The following is a 20,612-nucleotide window of genomic DNA, read 5'->3' as shown; positions in this document are numbered from 1 at the left end:
GACAGTAGAGCAATGGGTTGGTAAGTGCCAACTTTCCTATTTGTTTCCCTCACTCCCCAGAAAATAGGGATGGTTAGAAATTCATCCTTGGAAATTCCCTGGAGGTCCAGTGGTTAGCATTTGGCGCTTTCACTGCAGGGGCCTCTGTTCAATCCCTGGTCAGGAAACTAAGATCCTGCAAGCCATACAACATGGTCAAAAAATAAAGAAAATTACTCCTCCCTTTTGTTTTCTAAGAAAGGGCTAACTGTAAAGGACCATCTTGCTCTTGCACATACCAAAATAAGACTAACCCCATCCTCAGTGACTCTTTTACAAAATCTCCAATTTTAACTCTTTAAAATGTTCCTGAGGGAGGTCACTGGTGGTCCAGAGGTTAAAAATCTCCCTGCCATTGCAGGGGATATGGGTTCATCCCTGGTCCTAGAAGATTCCACATGCCTTGGGGCAAGTAAGCCTGAGTGCCACAACTATTGAGCTCACTTACCCTAGAGCCTGTGCTTTGTAACAAGAGAAGTCACCACCACAATAAGAAGCCTGCTCACCGCAACTAGAGAGTAGTCCCCACTCACTGCAACTAGAGAAACTTTGTATACAGTAACACAGACTCAGTGCAAAAAAAACAAAAAACCTCTCCTGAATGTGTGTTCTCTCTATCGCCAACAGCCTGAATAAATGATCTTCTGCATTCCCTGAGGCATTTTGTCTTTCATCTGTTGTCATCCACTATCCAAGCACTAAACTAGAGCCACGTTATGCAGTTTCTCTTTGTTATGGTAGCACATCACTTCTGAAAATAATTTCTGTATTATTTAATGCTAGCAGCTGTTAAAAAAAAAAAAAAAAAGCTATCTCAGAATGCAATGTTCATATGAAAATCTAGGTTGGCTTTAGCACAAGGTCATTCTAGACATCACCATCCCATCCATCAGGAAAGAACAAAGAACATATCCAAGGCCAAATTCTTAAGAAATTGAAGTGGAAGTTCCAGATACACTTTCCCTCATGCTTCTTTGGTAAACCTAGTCATATAGCCCTGCCTAGGATCAAAGAAGCCTGGGAAATGTAGTTCCTAGCCAGGCAACCAACCTCCCCTACACTTCGTAGCTAGGAAATGCAGTTCTTCCTAAGACAATCTTTCCACAACCCTGAAAGGAGAAAACATATTTTTTTGAAGTCTCAAGGAAAAGATGACTCCTAAAGAAGAGAATCTTTAGGATAATGGTGGTGGGAGATCCTAAGAAGACAGTTTTGCACCAGCAGTAGAGGGCAACAAACCAGACTGAAATAGGACAAAGGACTTTGGGGAAAATGTCCAAGAAAATAATGTATATAAAATACCTGATGTGACTTCCCTGGGGAAGTGGTTAAGGATCCTCTTGCCAATGCAGGGGACACAGATTTGATACCGGCTCCAGGAAAATTCCATATGCCATGGGGCAGCTAAGCCCACAATCACTGACCCTGAACATGCTAGAGCCTTTGTTCTACCACAAGAGAAGCCACCACAATAAGCCCACACACCTCAACTAGAGAGGAGCCCCCGCTTGCCACAATGAAGACCCAGAGCAGCCAAAATTAAAATTAATTAATTAAAAAATACTCAATGTGTCTATTTAGAAAGGAGATTTAGACAATTGATGGAAAGTATGCATTATCCATTCAGCAACTATTTATTGCACATCTATGACATCAGACACTGTTCTAGGTACTTGGGAACAATACAGCATAAAAATACCAAAATCACTGCTTCAAAGATCTCATGATCTAGTGGAAATTTCAGTGCAGCTGAGATTGAATTCATGCTAAGTATATAGAAAAGAAGCAGATGTTTAAAAGAAACTTTTACCCCATCCTGGAGGCAATGACATTCAATTCTTTCTGCTGATTGTTTCAGTGTTTCTATCTTTTCAAAGTAACTGTCACTTCTGATTTTTCCTTTTTTTCTCCTTTGCATTATGTGTTGACCTCCCAGGTTTAAGATGAGGTTTAAGTCTTCTTTATCCTATCACATATATGAATCTTATACATCCTCATCCCCTTAGTTAAATTATAATGTTGCTTAGATGAATATTCTAATTTAACATTATTATGCTGTTAAATACTCTTGAGAGCTTTGTCATGACATAAGTTGTGACTCTTAATTTTCTATTCAAGTTTTTGTTTTCCTAGCCTTAAGACTTGGAATAATTTTCCCTCACACCTTTCACCTAGCTAACTCTTATTTATCTTTCAAGTCCTAGTGAAAATGTCACATTTTCAGGAAATCCCTGAAGGATCCTTTCCCCAAAACCCTCTCTCACTAGACTAGATGGTACTATTCATTCCTTTTATAGAACTTCACTTTTTCTTCCCTGGTACCTATCATGGTTGTAAGTGGATAATTATTCAGTAATAAGTCTCTCACTGAACTGTATATAACACGAAGGCAGTGGGTCTTTGTTGCAGTCCATGGGGGCTTCTCTTGTTGTGGAACACAGGCACTGAACAGAGTGTGTGGGCTCAGTAGTTGTAGCCCACCAGCTTAGTTGCCCCTCAGCATGTGGAATTTTAGTTTCCCCACAGAGGATCGAACTTGTGTCCCTGCATTGGAAGGTGAATTCTTAACCACTTGACCATCACAGAAGTCCCTTAATGCCCTTCTTAAAAATACAGACTTGAGAGTGAGGGAAGTGTGATTGCCAGCAGTGGGAAAAAAAATCTTGCCATAGAGAAGTACTCTCATGGACCTTCCCTTGGCCTTTTAAGTTTTCATAACCACTCATTAGTAGTGTCAAAACATCTTGCCACGGGAAAATTAGAGGGTGAAATTATTCACATTATAAAGTAATTACATTTCAGTAGGATCACAGTGTCTCTTAAAGTTAAATCTGAACAATTGTTTACAAATCACTGAATACAGAGGGAGAAACCAAAAGCTGAAGTGTTCTTAGCCACTGCTGAATTGGTGTCCAGCTACAATTTCATATACAGCAAACTGAAATTATTATAATCTAAAAGCAGATGTCCATGACATACATTTAATTTGCGTTTTACTGGCCACAAAGCTAAATAGGAGATTTCTCTGTTCAATACCAGGAATCTCGAGCCCTTCTCTGCTAAATGAATGAATGAAAGAAGTAATGCCAAAGATTTGAAACCGTTTTCTCAGCTCACCCAAACTCATAAAAGCCAGATGTATAGTATAATATGCCAATCACAGTCATTCCCTGGTATCAATTGCAGGGAATTGGTCCCAGGAACACATATCTGTGGATACCAGAGTTCCTTATGTAAAATGGTAAGAAATAAGACAGAGTGCCCCGCGTGATCAGGTCTCCATGGCATCAGTTTCCACATCCGGGGATTCAACCAGCCTTGACCACCAGATTCAGAGGAGTGTAATTAGTTCACAGTGACAAATACAAAATAAACCCTTTTGCCCTAAAGAGGGCTTGAGATCTGAGTTCAGTTCTCCAGCTCCCCACTTTATAGATCGCATTCAGATCATCCTTCTGTTAACACGCTGTATTTCAGGTTATGAGAGGGAGGTTTTTCTCCAATATATTCCAGATCTAGGGGCTGTTTCATTACAGAACTTGGATATTTTCCAAATTTCCTCATTCAAAGGTTACTATTAACCAGATCTTTTCTGTGTACAAATGCCACTGTCTTGATCCAGTCGAGGGAAGACTTGATCCAGTGGAGGAAAGTCACTACATAGGGTTTCTAGCAGGGAGACAAACAAAAGAGTTGACATTGGCCAAAAAAAAAAAAAAAAGCACCAAGAGGCGGGACTAGGTGGGCTGACACCAGAGGCGACGTTACCTTCTAATTTTGCCCAGAGATTAACTTTGAGGTCTCTTTGCGCTTGTGCTTTTGGACTGTAAACAGACTTCGGGAGTTTCTCCTTGCGAGTCTGCAGAGGGACACCGAGCAACATGCAGCCCTCAAGCCACCACGCAGCATGCTCGCGAGGCCGCGCCTGCCCTTCCTCTCGCCCGTCTCCAAGATGGCGACGGCCCTGCCGCCGCGGCCCCGCCCCGCCGAGCCCCGCCCCCCTCCCGGAGCAAGGCCGCCCCGCCTCCCCGCCGCGGGGCCGCGCCGCGCGCTCCCGCCGCCCCTCCCCGCACGAGCTCCACCCAGGTCGCCGGCAGCGCGGTCGGCGGCGGCGGCGGCGGCGCCTATTTCCCGCCATTGTGCGAAGTGGAGGCTGGGGGCCCGCACGCGCCGCCTGCCTGTCGCCGGTAGCGCCTCACAGCCGCCGCCACCGCCGGCGTTCCCTGAGGCGCGGGGAGGCCGGGCGGCCCGCGCCGCGAGGTTTCCCTTGCGTGGGAGGGCGCGGGCGAGGAGCGGCCGAGCCCCCGACGAGGAGCAGCGGCGCGCGGGACGCCCGGGCCGCGCCGGCTCCGGCCCGTCGGCGAGATGCCCTGTGGGGAGGATTGGCTCAGCCACCCGCTGGGCATCGTGCAGGGCTTCTTCGGTGAGTGGCGGCGCCGAGGGGCGGGCGGGGGCCGGGCGAGCCGCCGAGTTCACTGAGCCCCCGGGGCCCGGACCCTGCCGCGCGGCCCCCAGGCGGGGCCGCCTCGAGGGCTCGAGCGGCCGAGACGGTCAGCCGGGCCTGCGCCGGCCGGCGCTCGGCAACCCCCTCCCGCCCGGAGACTCCGGGCCGCGGGTGCCCGGGCCCGGGCCGCAGGTGCCTCCCACCTGCCCGATTCGCGACTCGCGAGCGGCCAAGGTTACGCCGCCAGGAGCCGGCGGCCGGCCGTGATTGACGGCCTCGCTTCCCCCTTCGTGGCCCCGTGAGCGGCCCCCGAGCCCCGCGTGCGGCCGGACTCTGAGGTGGGGGGGTCCTCGAAGCTTTCGGGAGGACCTGCAGAGATGGGCTGAAGGGAGAAGCACTTTGCCTATGGGAAGCCCGCAGGACATTTCAAAACTTCCGGTGTGTGGGGGGAGTGCTCGCTCGCTCGCTCGCTCGCTCGCTCGCTGCAGAAGTTGGCTGTAACTCCTGTATTACACACATCCTCCCTTTTCGAGATAAGATTTAGTGTGATAACTTCAATTTTTTTCCGTTAGGACACCTTTAAAAGCTGTCTCGTCTCCCCATCTCCTCTTGGGCCAGAGCTAGCAAGAAATGGTGAACGAACTCAAATGCGTTCCTGCATAGAAAGAGCTTAGCATGTGGCAGGCAAGCTCAGGAAATTTCACTTGCAGTCATGGTTAATGCCACTTCTCGGGTAGGGTACACTAAGGAAGATTTAGGTCTGGTTGCCGTTCACTAGGCGTTTGGCCCCACCCCGCATGTCTTTTGCACTTAGGAGTGGTGGAGGCAAACCCAACCAGGAATCAGTGTGTAAGATCAGAACACCTGACTTGTCAGGAGGTAACTTGAACTCGCAAAGTGGCCTTCCTCGCTTAAGACCTTGTGGAATATTAGTGTGAACGTTTATTAAGAAGCGAAATAGTCCCCAGCAGCCAAAACGGATGGCAGAAAATGTATTTCTTGCGGGAAAGGCTCACTCAGCAACTCTTTATTCATTTTCCTTGTAATTTGAACTTGTTCAGTTATCTGGTTTCCCAGGCTGAAACTAGAGGCAGCAAATTAGGAGAAGCCCTGGGTAGGCATCCAGATTGTAGCTAGTGAACACTGACAACCTATTAAAGGAGAAATTTCAAACTATGTATATAGTGTTTAAAAAATTTTTTTTCAAATCCCTGTATATCCATCCAGGGCCTTTTTCAAAAAGGGGCATAGGTCTCTACTAAATCCTGGTAATTGATGCTCATAATGAATACTAGAACCCATAATTGATTTCCAGAATAATGGCCTCAAAATGTGGAGTGAAGATTAAATTGCACAGTAGGTTTAAGAGGGTTCAGACACAGAGACGCTTTTTAGGGAAAATCATTCAAAAGTAAGTAAGTTTTGGTGCTTAATTGATGTTTAGAAAATTTATGAGAAATATCCCTGTCCTAGTCTGGCTGGATAAGTGAGATGATTTTATATTTGGTATATATTTGAATGTATTTGTGTCAAATTTTATCTCCTGCCTGTAGGACCCTAAGAGGCAAACAACTCATTATAGTACAGAAGGTGTATAAAACGCTGGCTCTACAGTATTTTGTGAAGTTTGTGTATTGTTGGTGACCTGGACCCTGTTGATGTGTTTTTCCTCTAGAATGTCTTATTCTCATACAGGTTGTGTCTTGCAGAGAAGAAACTAATCCTGTCTTAAAATCATATGATATTTTTGTAGAAGCTACTTTGATGTATAATGTACATTTTTGCTATATTTTCCTATCACTGTGAATGTATGGGATTAGATAGCTTTATAATAACAACATTACAGATATATTTGTGTGAGAAGTGAGGTGTTAAACTTGTAGACTCTTTTTGGTCTAATAGGGAATTGTTTTAAATCCATTTTTCCCCCGGAGAGAAAAGTAATACTCATCTTTTGTGGTTTGTGAGGCCTTTTGGCTCCACCTCTGCCCAGCTCTAGTGTCTCAGTGGTAAAGAATTCACATGTGATGCGGGCGACCCTGGAGACGAAGGTTTGATCCTTGGGTCAGGAAGATCCCTTGGAGAAGGAAATGGCAACCCCTCTCCAGTATTCTTCCTGGCGAAATCATGTGGACCGAGAAGGCTGACGGTCTGCAGTTCATAGGGTCACAAAGAGTCAGACACAATTGGGCAGGCACATTGCCCAGCTCTCAGGCCTCATCACTGTATTCCCCCTCACACTGAACCTTCTTTCAGTTCTTTGATCTTGAACCGCGCCACTAAGCTTTCTGCATAGGCTGTTTCCTTTGCCTGGTCACCACTTCCTCTCCCACTTCTATTTTCCTGGCTAAATCTTACCCTTCTTTGGGAACCTGAGTTAGGTAACTTCTGCTACATCTAATTATAGGATCCTGTGAAGCCTGGAAATTAACTTGTAAAGTGTGTTATTGAAATCACTCGTTTCCTGGGTTCCTTGGCTATGTTTTAATCCTGGGGATTTTAGGGTGTATATCTGTTTTATTTGCCTAGAATATACTTGTACATTGAAAATGCTCCATGAGGGATTTTCTGGTGGTCCAGTGGTTAAGACTCCACAGTTGCAATGTACAGAGCACAGGTTCAATCCCTGGTTAGGGGACCAAGATCCCACATGCTCCTCGGCCAAAAAATAAAATAAGATTTTTTAAAACAGAGTGTTCCGTGAATATTTGTTGAGCAGAGGCAGTGAAAAGACTGATTAATCAATCAGAAATGGTGTAAACTCGGGTGGTTACTGTCACCACAAATCTTAACTAAAGACAGTCTTGATGGACATTATATTGGTTTAGAGACTATGATCATACAAGGTATGAGTTACTTTCACATGCAAATCCTAATTGTTTTTTCTTGGTTCAAATAAGAAACTGAAATTCTCTTAGTGGCCACAGCACAACTATATGAATCATAATTCATCTTTGTGAACCAATGCGTATTTTGAATTTGTATCTGCCATATTACAATTGTTCATATGTAAATTTTTCCCTGTAAGCTTTCATAAAATGCTTTTTCTGTTTCCGTTCCAGTTTCGAAAAGATTTTATATACAGAACATTGAGGTCCATAGACTTAAGATTTAGAAATACTTTATTGAGCTCTTTGTGTGTGTTAATCGCTCAGTCATGTCTGACTCTGCGACTTCATGGACTGTAGCCTGCCAGGCTCCTCTGTCCATGGGATTCTCCAGGCAAGAATACTGGAGTAGGTTGCTGTTTCCTTCTCCAGGGGATCTTCCCAACCCAGGGATCAAACCCCTGTCTCCTGCATTGCAGGCGGATTCTTTACCTTCGGACCCACTGGGGTTAGCACACATTGAGCTCTATTATTTGCATAATGCTGATGGCTTGGTCCCCACAGTGATTGTTCATTAGTGACCTGTAACAACTTGCTTCCCTTAAACAGAAGCAGACATCATAAATGAGAAAGAAAAACAAATTGCATACTTTTTTCTTTTAATCTTTTTTTTTTAATTTTAAAAAAGGGGAGAAGGAAATGGCAACCCACTCCAGTATTCTTGCCTGGAGAATCCCGTGGACAGGGGAGCCTGGTGGGCTGCTGTCCGTGGGGTCGCACAGAGTCAGACACGACTGAAGCAACTTAGTATGCATGTATTGGAGAAGGAAATGGCAACCCTCTCCAGTGTTCTCGCCTGGAGAATCCCAGGGACACAAGAGCCTGGGTGGGCTGCCATTTGTGGGGTCGCACAGAGTCGGACACGACTGATGTGACTTAGCAGCAGCACCTTTCAAACAAGAATCTAAATTTGTACTGGATTTAATTTCTTAAAAATAATGAACTAAATAAAAAGTTTAACTTAAATTTCAAAACAGGAATTTTTTTTTTCACTTAATAACTGTGTTAATTTCAGAATAAGTATGAATGCTTATCAACTCAGATTTCTTTATGTTCAGATTGTTGGTTGGGTCAAGATCATTAGTTTCAGTTATATTCAAGGCACTTTGGTCATATCTAACAAAACTAGAGTTAGACTAGCTCATGAAGAAAAAGGTCATTGATGTGTGGAGGAGAGAAGGGAGTAATATCTTATCACTAGCATTTTAGAGAATTTAAAGCAATAGTAAAATCATCTAAGAGTCTGTCTGCTTTTTTATTGTCACCATGATTCTAAACCAACAGTTCACTCCTTTTTGTCTGTACCCACCTTGGACCTTCCTACCACCGGGCCCTTGTTTAGTTCAGTTGTTCAGTCGGGTCCAGCTCTTTGTAACCCCATGGACTGCAGCACGCCAGGCTTCCCTGTCCATCACCAACTCCCAGAGCTTACTCACACTCATGTCCATTGAGTCAGTGATGCCATCCAACCATCTCATCCATCCTCTGTCGTCCCTTTCTCCTCCCACCTTCAGTCTTGCCCAGCATCAGAGTCTTCAGATGAGTCAGTTCTTTGCATCAGGTGGCCAAAGTATTGGAGTTTCAACTTCAGCATCAGTCCTTCCAATGAATATATTCAGCCCCCTGTTAGGCCATTGAAAAAAAGTAATTTGTTTTAAGGCTATAGAACCCAAAGGCAGGGAGGGTGGTTTGGTAACCCAAGAGACTACTGAGTGAAATTGGAAAGCCAGCAGAAACCCAACCAAACAGCACACCTCAGTTTTCTCCCCTAGGCTATGTTCATCTCTGCACACAGACTTTACCTTTCTCTAGTCCAAGGCTCCCAGTTTCACTTGTCAGTTCTAACCTGCTTGAGCTAGCATCTTTATTTTTTACAAAAATATTTTTTTGGCTGTGCCTGGTCTCAGCAGCATACAGGACCTTCAGTATTTGTTGCTGCATGCAAGTCTTTAGCTGAGGCATGTGGGATTTAGTCCCCCAACCAGGGTTTGAACCTGGGCACCCTGTATGGGGAATGCAGAGTCTTAGCTGATGAACCAGCATCTTTATCTTAATCCCAGATTTTAGGGTTAGAGGATCTGATTGGCCCTGTGTAGAGTCAATGGTTCACTCATGGTCCAATCAGCCACTGCCAGGGCAGTGTTCTATAATGGATGGTCATAACTAGTGAGGCCCACACCTCACCACTGAGGGAAGTTCTCAGGGAGGAATGGGTTGGAGAGCCATAGCAAAAGGTATGTGTGTGTGTATATATACACACATACACACACACACACATGTATAGATATATACATGTGTAGTATATGAATTTTTAAATTGAATAATAACTTGCATATGGTTAAAAAAAATAGCGTTACAGTATAAAATGAAGGGTAAGCATGTGCTGCTCTTCTCCCAGCTGAGGGTCCCACTTTTTTAGCTTTTTCTGATTATAGTTCCTTTTTTTTTTTTTTTTTTTGCATTGAGATATAACATAAAATTCACCATTTTAAAATGTGCAGTTCGGTGGTTTTTAGTTTATTCATTGTGAGTGTGCAGCCATCAGCACATCGTTACCGTCACCCCAGAAAGAAGCCCCATATGTGTTAGCAGTCACTCCCGATTGCCGCATCCGCCATCCTCTTAAAACCACTCATTGACTTCTGTCCATGGTTTACCTAGTCTGGACATTTCATATAAATGGAGTCATGCAGCTTATGGCCTCTTATGTCTGGTTTCTTTAACTTAGCATAATGTTGTCAAGGGTCATACATGTTGTAGCATGTGTCAGTACTACATTCCTTTCCATGACTGCAAATAGTACTCCATCACATGAATATGCCGTGTTTTGTTTATCCATTTCTCCATAGGTGGACACTTGGCTATTGTAGATAGTGCTGCTATAAATACACACGGTTTTTGTGTGAATACATGTTTTCAGTTCTCTTGGGAATATGCCTCGGTGTATGATTGCTGGGCCATATAGTAATTTCATGTTAGAACTTTTCCCCAACGTATCTGCACCATTTTACATTTCCACCAGCAAAGTGTGAGGGTTCCAACTTCTCCAGTCCACTTCAACATTTGTTGTGACCCGGCTCATTAATAATAGCCATCCTAATGGGGGTGAAATGATATCTCATTATGATTTCGATTTGCATTACTGTAATGTAATAATATGTTGTATCTGTTCATATGCATATAGGCCTTTTCTATATCTCATTTGGAGAAATGTCTTTTCAAATTCTTTCCAGATTTTTATTTTTTGACCACACCATGCAGCTACTTCCCAAATCTTAGTTCCCTGACCAGGGATTGAACCCATGCCCTAGGCAGTGAGAGCCCAGAATCCTAACTACTGTGCCTCCAGGGAATTCCCCTTTGCAGATTTTTAAATTGGGGTTTTGTCTTGTATTGTTGCATTATAAGGGTTCTTTATATATTCTGTACATTAGACCCTTATTAGATATATGTTTTAGAAATATTTTCTCCTGTTCTATAAATTGCCTCTTCGCTTTCTTGGTAATATCTTCTGATGCAGACTTTTAATTTTGATGATGTCCAATTTATTTTTCCTTTAGTTGCTTATGCTTTTGGTGCCATATTTAAGAAACCATTGTCTGATGCAAGGTCACAAAGATATATATCTGTGTTCTTTCTTAGAATTTTATAGTTTTAGCTCCTTACATTTAGGTCTTGGATCCATTTTGAATTAACTTTTGTGGATGATATGAGGTAGGGATTCAAATTCATTCTTTTGCATGTGGACATCTAGTTGTCACAGCACCTGGTGTATGTGTGTTTCAGCATTTACCAGTTTATTTTGAAGGATCTCATGAAGGACGCAGATGAAGAGGAACGTAGGGCAAGGTCTGGTAGGGTCCCTTGTGGAAAGCTTCTGTCTCCATGGAACTTGAGTGTGCTACCTTCTCAGCATGTGGCTGCCTTCACCATCCTGGAAGCTCCCCAGCACTTTTTGTTGAAAAGGACTATTTTTTCCCCACTGATTCAGGTTGGCAGCTTTGATTTTTAAAAAACTGTGTGTGTGTGTGTGTGTGTGTGTGTGTGTGTGTGTGTGTGTGTGTGTGTGTGTGTGTGTGTGTGTGTGTGTGTGTCAGTTGCCCATAACTGTGTGTGTGTGTGTGTGAGTTGCCCATAGATGTATAGCGTTATTTCTGAACTCTCAATTCCATTCTATCGATCAGTATGTTTACCCTTCTGCCAGTGCTGTGTTGTCTCGATCACTGTCGCTTTGTAGCAAGTTTTGAAATGATGAAGCATGAGTCCTCCACCTTGGTGGTGGTTCTTTTTTTTAAAAGATTGTTTTGACTTTTCAGAATCACTTGTATTTCCATATGAATTTAGAATCTGTCACTGCTGCTAAAAAGGCAGTTGGCATTATAGTGGAGATTGCATTGAATCTGTAGTGCATTTAGTTCTTTGGGTAATAGAGAATAGTAAAGATTTTAGATTCTGAAGCCAAACTGCTTCTTAGCTACAGGGCCAGACCCAAGGCATTTAACTCTAATCATTTTTTAATACTTCTTTTTTTTATACTACAGAATTATTTTCAGTAATAATCATGAATTGAAGCTATGTGCAGTGTTTAAGGTAATTACATATTTCAGATTCAATCTAGACATTGCTTCTATCAACTTCTTTCTCAACCCTGCTCATTTTAGGATTTTTTTGTGGTTGTTGAGTTCTGTTATCACGATGTTGTTTCATGTTGGTATGGGTACCACACTTTAGATTTGAGTAATCTTGTATTAATTGTATAATTAATGAATTTTTTGTATTAAGAGAAACAAGTTTCTATAGACAAAAAAGCTCAACTATTTACTCAATAGTGTTTATACCTACTAAGTAGTTTGAATTTTGGTCTTTTAGTTATAATTCAATATAATAATATTTTGTATAAACAGTTCAATTATAAATGAATTTTGATAAAACTGAAACATCTGCAAAAGACACAAATTAGAAATCTTTCCACTGATGTTACTAATATTTTCTTGATTCATTCTTTACTATAAAACAAATAGCTGTTTAAGAAAATGTGCTGTGCTTAATTGCTCTGTAATGTCTGACTCTTTGCGACCCCATGGACTGTAGCCCACCATGCTCCTCTGTCCATGGGGATGTCCAGACAAGAATAATGGAGTGGGTTGCCATTCCCTTCTCCAGGGGATCTTTGCAACCCAGGGATCTAACCGGAGTCTCGTGCATTGCAGGTGGATTCTTTACCAGCTGAGCTTCCAGGGAAGCAAGCCCTTAAGAAGAATACATTTCTATATTAAGATAAAATTCGAATTCGGTAAACTGTTCACTTACGAGCAAAATTTGCACCTACTGCACCTCTCACTTCATACTATTTCACTGTTTAAAATGTTAAACCGAAAAAGTTGTTCAAGTAGTCCCATGGAAGATATAATTGAAGTAATTCAAGTTCTCCTTCATCTTTACAATCACTGGGTTATTGTTTATTTGTTTAAAATCTTTCGTATACCTGTAGGACTCTAGAGTACCATAGGGCCTGGGGATGCTAACTGCTCTAACCAAGTTTGGACTATTCTGTGCCACTCAGAGGGCTTCCCAGGTGGCTCAGTGGTACGGAATCCGTCTGCCAATGCAGGAGATGCAGGTTTAAGCCCTCAGTTGGGAAGGTCCCCTGGAGAAGGAAATGGCTACCCACTCCAGTATTCTTGTCTGGAAAATTTCCTCAGGCAGAGGAGCCTGGCAGGCTACAGTCCCTGGGGTCCCAAAGGGTCAGCTACGACTGGGCATGCACACACGTACCACTTAGAAATTTACTGTCAAGACAAACGCATGTGGCTGAGTCTGTTTTGGGAGCTAAGTATGTAACAGAGGATGAGATGGTTAGATAGCATCACCAACTCAATGTACATGAATTTTGAGCAAACTCTGGGAGTTAGTGAAGGACAGAGGAGCCCGTCCATGGGGTCACAAAGAGTCAGACACAACTTAGTGACTGAACAATGACAATAAGATGTAACAGGTTCTTTAAATAGACTTCTGTGTAGAATGTGATATTTATTAAAGGATAAATAGTAAAAATGTAGTAATTGCAGCCCTTTGGACTGTAGGCCCTCCAGGCTTCTCTGTCTGTGGAATTCTCGAGGCAAGAATACTGGAGTGGGCAGCCATTCCCTTCTCCAGGGGATCTTCCCGACCCAGGGATCGAATTCGGGTCTCCTGGATTGTGGGCAGATTCTTTACCGTCTGAGCCACCAGGGAAGTCTGTGTTAAAACTCAGCAGTAGTCACAATTGTTTAGGATTTATACCAGCAAAAGATTTTCAAAGGAAAAATATTTTATCACTGACATTGTTTAGAATGGTTAATTCATAGTGATGGTAGAAGTAGAATGGACTTTAGTTGGTTTTATTATTTTTAAATTCTTTGCAGGAAGGGTATCTCCTATTGCTAGCACTTAGGTAGACCATTCCTACCACTTCTGTAGTAGGTCACTGCTTGACCCCTCCTATTTCCTAACCTTGAGTGCGAACATGTCAATTAACCTTTCTTTACCTCAATTTTATCATCTGTAAAATGGGAATAAGAGAATCCTTTTTTTTTTTTTTTTGCCATGTCCTCCTCCAGAGGAGGCTCAGGGATTGAACCTGTGTCCCATGTCTCCTGCGTTGGCAGGCAGGTTCTTTATCTCTAGTGCCACCTGGGAAGCCGTGTATGAAACTGCCAAACTGTGTTCCAAAGTCGCTGTACTGTTTTGAAAGAGCAGATACCATTAGAGGTGTGTGAAAGAATAATACAGACAGGAAAAGAATAGTACAAACAGGTCTACGGATATAAATTCAACAACTTGAATGAAACAGACCAGTTCTTTAAAAAATACACTATTAATTTCCTATTTCTGCTGTAATAAATTACCACAAATTTAATCGCTTAAAACAAAATAATTTTTTTTATTGTAATGTGGTTGCTTTACAATGTTGTGTTAATTTCTGCTGTATAGGAAAGTGATTCAGTTATATATATAATATATATATTCTTTTTAATATTCTTTTCCCTTATGGTTTATCACAGGATACTGTATCTTTTTGAACTATGGTTTTGTCCCAGTATAGCCCAGGAGTGGGATTGCTGGTTCATGTGGCAACTCTGATTTTTAGTTTTTTTGAAAAACCTCCATACTGTTTTCCATAGTGGTTACACCAACTTAACATTCCCACCAACAGTGTAAGAGGGCTCCCTTTTCTCCACACCCTCTCCAGCGTTGGTTACACAGATTGATTATGTTAACAGTTCTGGAGGCCAGAAGTCTGATGTGGGTGTCACTGGGATAAAATCAAGTTGTCCATAGGTCTGCCTTCCTTTCTGCAGCCTCCGGGGGATACTCTATTTCCTTGCCTTTTTTACTGCTTCTGGAGTTTGGCTAATTTCTTGTGTTGTGGCCCCCTTAGTCTTCAAAGTCAGCAACAGCAGGTCAAGTTCTTCTTGTATGTTAGTTCTCCTCAAATCTCTATATGCAATATATAATCAAACTGAAACTTAAACATCAAAATATAATCTGATAGAAATTTCATCAGTCATTTTCAAGCGTTCCTCAGAATTACTTAGAAATGTTGAGAATCTAGATCAAGACAAACTTGAAAGCAAAGATGAAAAACATCACTACCTAATTTTAAGACTCGCTGTCAAGCTATAGTGATTAAGACAATATGGTATTGGCATAAGGATAGACAACTTATCAGTTTAACAGAATACGGTAGCATAAAAACAGGAGTTGAGTTTGACAGTAATACCACAGCAATTTACTTACTTATTTAAAAACTCTCATCTGTTGCTGCTGAGGGCCAGCAAGAAGACTTTGCCCAATTACAGCATCTATTTCTCATCAACCATGGACTGGAACCATGCTAGTTTGCTAATTCTATAGGAGGAAAGATTGACAGTGTATGAGTTAAATTCCTCTTCTTTAACCATGGTTTTGTGGCTTATGTTGAGTGAGTGGTTATTTTTTTGCATGTTTTGTCCTTGGTAATTGTGTGACAGTTAATTGTTACTCTGTTTGCCAAAGCAGTTTACCACTAGAAAGTCCTTTAAATAAGGCTGGAACAAATAGATATCTTTCTGGAAAAAAATGAGCTTTGATGTCTATTTCACACTAGAAACAAAAACATTAATTTGGTATATGATGCATATTAAAAAGATTGACAAGACCAAGTATTGAGGCAGAACTTTGGACTTCTCATAGGCTGTTGGTGAGAGTGTAAAAGTGTGTCTGTCTTTTCTTCCTCAGTTCCTCTGACCACTTAAACTAGGGCAAGAGAGTGCAGGGGTGCCCACATTCAGACGGCTGGGAATTCATGAGAAATATGATAGTGATAGGTATGTGCTCAGCAGGATTCTTGGTTGCCCATGGCCCAACTTGATTCTACATAAACCAAGGAAGATAAACACATAAATACTGTTTCAGGTAACAGTACCTTAGTGGGCTAATGTCTGGCTCAACTACAGCCAAATACTTCAAAGTATCTCTGTAGAAATCACCCTCTCTACTCCTTTCCCCTGGGGTGGCTTCGTTTTCAGACAGACCTCGGTCACTGTGGCCACAGGCAGCTGTGGGATTTGTTGGACCCAGCTACTGAGCCTTATACCTGGGGTTGTCCTTGACTGAGGCCCCCCCCAACCTGATCGTCAGGACTACCGTGAGGCCTCCGTCAGGTCCGCCCTGGGGCTGAGAGTGAGGGTGCTGTGGCTCCTCCTCAGAAGAGGCACTCACTAGAAAAAGGAGAAATGGGTGCTAGTCTTGCGAAACAGCCTGTTTTTCTCTATGTTTTGTCTATTTAATGTTTATTTCTCTGACTCCAGTAGCTGTGTCCCAGGCCGTTGCTAGAGTCTGGGAGTATAAAGGTGAATTGTTTATGAACTCAGAGCAGATCTGTAGCCTGGCATTGAAAATTCGGTGATGTGTTTGGTCTCATCTTCCTTTTGTTCTTTAGCTTTGTTCTTTTCCAGCCACTTTGTGCTCGCGTATTTGAATTTCTGATATGTCCATCCTTGTCTTTGGCTTACTATTACTGTTCCTTCCCCCAGAATGCCCTGGGTCTGCAATATGCCCACCCCTCATACCTCAACATGGTTCCTTTCTGCCCCTCTTCCCAGGCCTGGCTCAAACACCACCTCTTTCAGAAGCCTTCTCTGAGATATTTTGACCTTCATTATTTTCTCCTCTTTGCTTTTGCCTGTTGTTCTGCCCATAGCTTTTCTTAGCTCTCATGTGCTTGCGCGTGCCACCGGGAGATCTTCCCAACCCAGGAATCAAACCCACGTCTCCTGCATTGGCAGGAGGATTCTTTACCCCTGAGCCACCTGGGAAGCCCTGTCTTAGCTCTAAGTTCTTCAATTCTAAGGGTTCTGATAGCACCTGGCAAAGTGCTGGGCATAAAGTAGGCTTAATACAGAAGGGGTAGTTACTGTACTCCTGAGAATTTTGGAATTCTCTGTTGCAGTCCTTAAATTGTTCAGCAATACCAGATGTTTTGTTTAACATTTCATAACATGTAAGTTACTTCGAAGTAACTTGCTGCTTCCTAGTCACTCTTTGATGTAGCTTCATCACCTGTGATGTGGTGTATTCAACCTTCTTACACAGAGGCAGTCAGAATGGTAGTGTTGGCGGTCATGTCTGCTTGTAGGTCTTTTTAAACATCCATTTTGACTAGAAGCAGAAATACCCAGTCTAGTCCCCCACCCCGCATTCAGTGATCCTTTATTGGCATGCATTTAGTAGAGCAGTGCTCAAATTTCAGGGTGCATCAGAATCACCTAGAGGGTATTTAAAGCATGAATTGCTAGCCGTGACCTCCAGAGTTTCTCATTCAGTAGTTCTGGGATGGGCTGAAGATTTGCCTTGCCAACAACTGCTCAGGTGTTGCTAGTGCTGCTGGTCTGCGGAGCTACACTTTGAGGACCAGTTTACTAGTTTAACCCTTGGGGGCTTTGCTGTAGCTCAGTTGATAAAGAATCCATCCGCAATGCAGGATACCTGGATTGAGAAGATGCCCTGGAGAAGGAAATAGCAACCCATTCCAGTATTCTTGCCAGGGAAATCCCAGGGATAAAGGAGCCTGGCAGCCTACAGTCCATGGGGTTGCAAAGAGATGGATATGACAAAGTGACTAACACAGGCACAGAAGGATTTAACCCTCGTCGCAGTCAGTCACTGACGGTGCTTGCACCGCCATGGGTGCTTTTTAATAACTATCCTTTGCTCAGTTAAGTGAAAGCATTAGGAATCTCTGCTACAGCAGGTGTTAGCAGGATCTTATGAATGTTTCTAACAGAATCAGCTACATAACAAATAAAGACAAGATTCCTTTACACCACATTTCCATAGCACTTGTGTGATATATATGGTACCTGTGCGTTGTTGGAAGTATTGACCAGCTCTGGTTAGATAGTTCTAATTCGTGAAAACATGCGGATATATATTTCTGGTTTTGGTTTTTGTTTTTTTTTTTTTTTTTAATGTTGATTCACTTTTTAGTCTTGGCCAGTTCCCATAATTTTTCAAAATCTGGTTTCTTGTCTTTAATATGACATTAAAAACACCTTTCTCTCATTTTGCAATCATCATTGCAAGAGGCGTGCTGAAACTTAGGAGCAGGGCAAGTTTCATGAAAATTACTTGTTTGGTCCTGAGGTATCCCCTGTAGATTGCTTACTAGAGGAGAGAGAGGGAAAGTGACTACTGTGGAGAACTTGGCTGGCACTTTTACTGGGTGGCGAAAATTAACGTCATGCATGAAGAGAAGATGAGCATCTCCTGTCTAAATGAAGCACGTGCAGCCTGCAAGGACACCGCATGCTTATGCAGCACTCTGGTAACGTGTAGCTGCAGTCTACACATAAGGAAACATCAGACAGACCCAGTGAGGAACAGTCTGTTGTTTTATAATGGGTTTGTATTCTTCATTATCAGCGTCATAAAAGATAAAGATTGAGGAACTGTTCCGGAATAAAAAAAAAAAGATAGCAGAAAGCAGCATGTGATTCTAAACTGGATCTGTACTGAAGTGGAAAAAGTATAATAAACAATAGTGTTGGGTCGGGAGACAAGTTGGAATATGCATGGTAGACTCGATAAAAAGTATGGTATTGATTTTGAATTTCCTGAGAGTGATAGCAAGTACCATGGTTATGTACGGTAATCTCGTTATTCTTAGGAAACACACTGTACTATTTAAGTGAAAGTCACTCAGTCGCATCTGACTCTTTGCAGCCCCATGGACTATGCAGTCTATGGAATTCTCCAGGCCAGAATACTGGAGTGGGTAGCCTTTCCCTTCTCCAGGGGATCTTCCCAACTCAGGGATCGAACCCAGGTCTCCTGCATAGCAGGTGGGTTCTTTACCAGCTGAGCCGCCAGGGAAGCCCAAGTACTATTTAAAGGTAAAAATAAATGATGTGTGTATCATGTAAGCTCAAGTGAGAAAAATGTGGGAGAGGGAGAGAGAGCAAGCAAATAATAAAGTAAATGGGGGCAAGGGTACAGGTGTTCTTTGTAATTTTCATTGTGACTTTTTGAAAGTTTGAAATTATTCCCAAATAAAAAGTTTTTTTAAAAAAAGAAGACAAACATGCTCTGCTTTCATTTCAGGGTAATTGTAAAAATTTTTAAAATCTGTATAAAAATGTTCTCAAGGAGCAGAGTGCTTTTCAGGTGATGGTTCCTGTGCTGCTTTGTCTGGGGGCCTCATCTCTTGCTGTGGAGGAGCTCTCAGGAGATAGCACCCGAGAGCCTGCAGGGGCTCTGCCTCACCCCAGTTGTAATATCCAGCCCCCTGCAACCCGGCAGCTTCTGGTGTCTTGCACAGTGCTTCCAATAAGGCACCCTAAACTAATGTGTCAACAGTCTTTTATTATGGATTGTACCTTCAGCTTTGAAAAGTATATTTTTCTTTCAGCTCAAAATGGGGTTAATCCTGACTGGGAGAAGAAAGTAATAGAATATTTTAAGGAAAAGCTGAAGGAGAATAATGCTCCTAAATGGGTAAGCTTATTGCTGTTTGCTGGGGGTGGGTGGGCGGGTGAGGGTTGGGCAGACTTCCAATTTCTCACAGTAGTGATCCACATATAACTTAAAAATATATAAATTAACATGTACCGCCCTCTGCCTTAAGTGCATATGTATTAAAAGATTTTGGTCTCTTGCAACTTAAATTCAAGCAAATAAATGCTTCTATACCGGCACCTCTAGGTGGCAGTAACTGACCGTGGGAAAAAAAGGTAGCTGTGAGCGCTTCGATGATCTTTTATTACCTTCATTTTAAAGAATTACTTGTACAAGTTTTAAGAGAAGAGCTCAACAAAGCAAATGCCTTTCTGCTAAGTAGAAAGTGTTCTGAAGGAAAAGCATTCTTTGACATTATAATCAAATGTGATCATACAAGTTGAACTTGCAAGAATGCAGAAAGGACTTTTGTTCAGCAATTGTGTCGTTGACTATTGAAATCATTTGGCTCCCTGATAGGGCTTGATTTCGTATGTGGGGTGGTGGGTGGGTTGGTGGGGAATGGCAGTTTGTCTGGATATATATGTGTATGTGCTTAATGTTTTATACACAGACTATCTTGACTTGATTGTTTTCCTTTAAGGTCCCATCACTGAATGAAGTTCCTCTTCATTATTTGAAACCTAACAGTTTTGTGAAGTTTCGTTGCATGGTTCAGGATATGTTTGACCCTGAATTTTATATGGGAGTTTATGAAACTGTTAACCGAAACACAAAAGCACGTGTATGTATTGCTTTTTTCGTGAAACTTAGTGTTTACAATTAGTAGGATTAGCTTTGTCCTTGTGTTGTCTATGGCAGTTTTGACTCTGATACGTTGATATAATACTGTTATTTTTTGTTTTGGTCATAGGTTCTTCATTTTGGAAAATACAGAGATGTAGCCGAGTGTGGGGTAAGTATACTTAAAATATATAAAAAACTTTTTAATGAGCATTTTTTCCTGGGCAGAGAATATTATTTTCCTTTGGTTGACCATAAATTTACTTATCTTGTATATAAGTTAGTTCTAAGAAGTCATGTGAAATGTTTTGTTTACTTGCCTTTTACTTGAGTTTCTCTGATATGATTTTTTTTGGTCTTCTAAAAATGCCTTAGAAGGTGGAATATTGTAAATGACAAAGTTAATTCCTTTCTCTTCCTAGTATCTGTACTGTATACTTGCTTTTAAAAACTACTTATGATAAGTTCTTTTAAAATGAGAA

At 42.2% G+C, this 20,612-nt stretch overlaps 1 protein-coding gene across 2 annotated transcripts in view; it reads left to right on the top strand.

The window, feature by feature from the left end:
• The first annotated feature begins 4,314 nt into the window (after window positions 1–4,314).
• The window catches only part of MCMBP (minichromosome maintenance complex binding protein), a 35,682-nt gene continuing 19,384 nt past the window's right edge, over window positions 4,315–20,612 (top strand). For both annotated transcript variants that reach the window (XM_061162783.1, XM_061162782.1), the window contains exons 1-4: window positions 4,315–4,462; window positions 19,301–19,386; window positions 19,991–20,131; window positions 20,261–20,302. In XM_061162783.1, the coding sequence (XP_061018766.1) occupies window positions 4,405–4,462; window positions 19,301–19,386; window positions 19,991–20,131; window positions 20,261–20,302 (327 nt within the window). In that variant the 5' untranslated portion in view covers window positions 4,315–4,404. The remainder of the gene's footprint in view (window positions 4,463–19,300; window positions 19,387–19,990; window positions 20,132–20,260; window positions 20,303–20,612) is intronic.

This window comes from Dama dama, chromosome 15 (genome assembly GCF_033118175.1).
Source record: "Dama dama isolate Ldn47 chromosome 15, ASM3311817v1, whole genome shotgun sequence".
NCBI classification, from domain to species: domain Eukaryota; kingdom Metazoa; phylum Chordata; class Mammalia; order Artiodactyla; family Cervidae; genus Dama; species Dama dama.
This window is presented reverse-complemented; position numbering and strand designations above follow the sequence as displayed.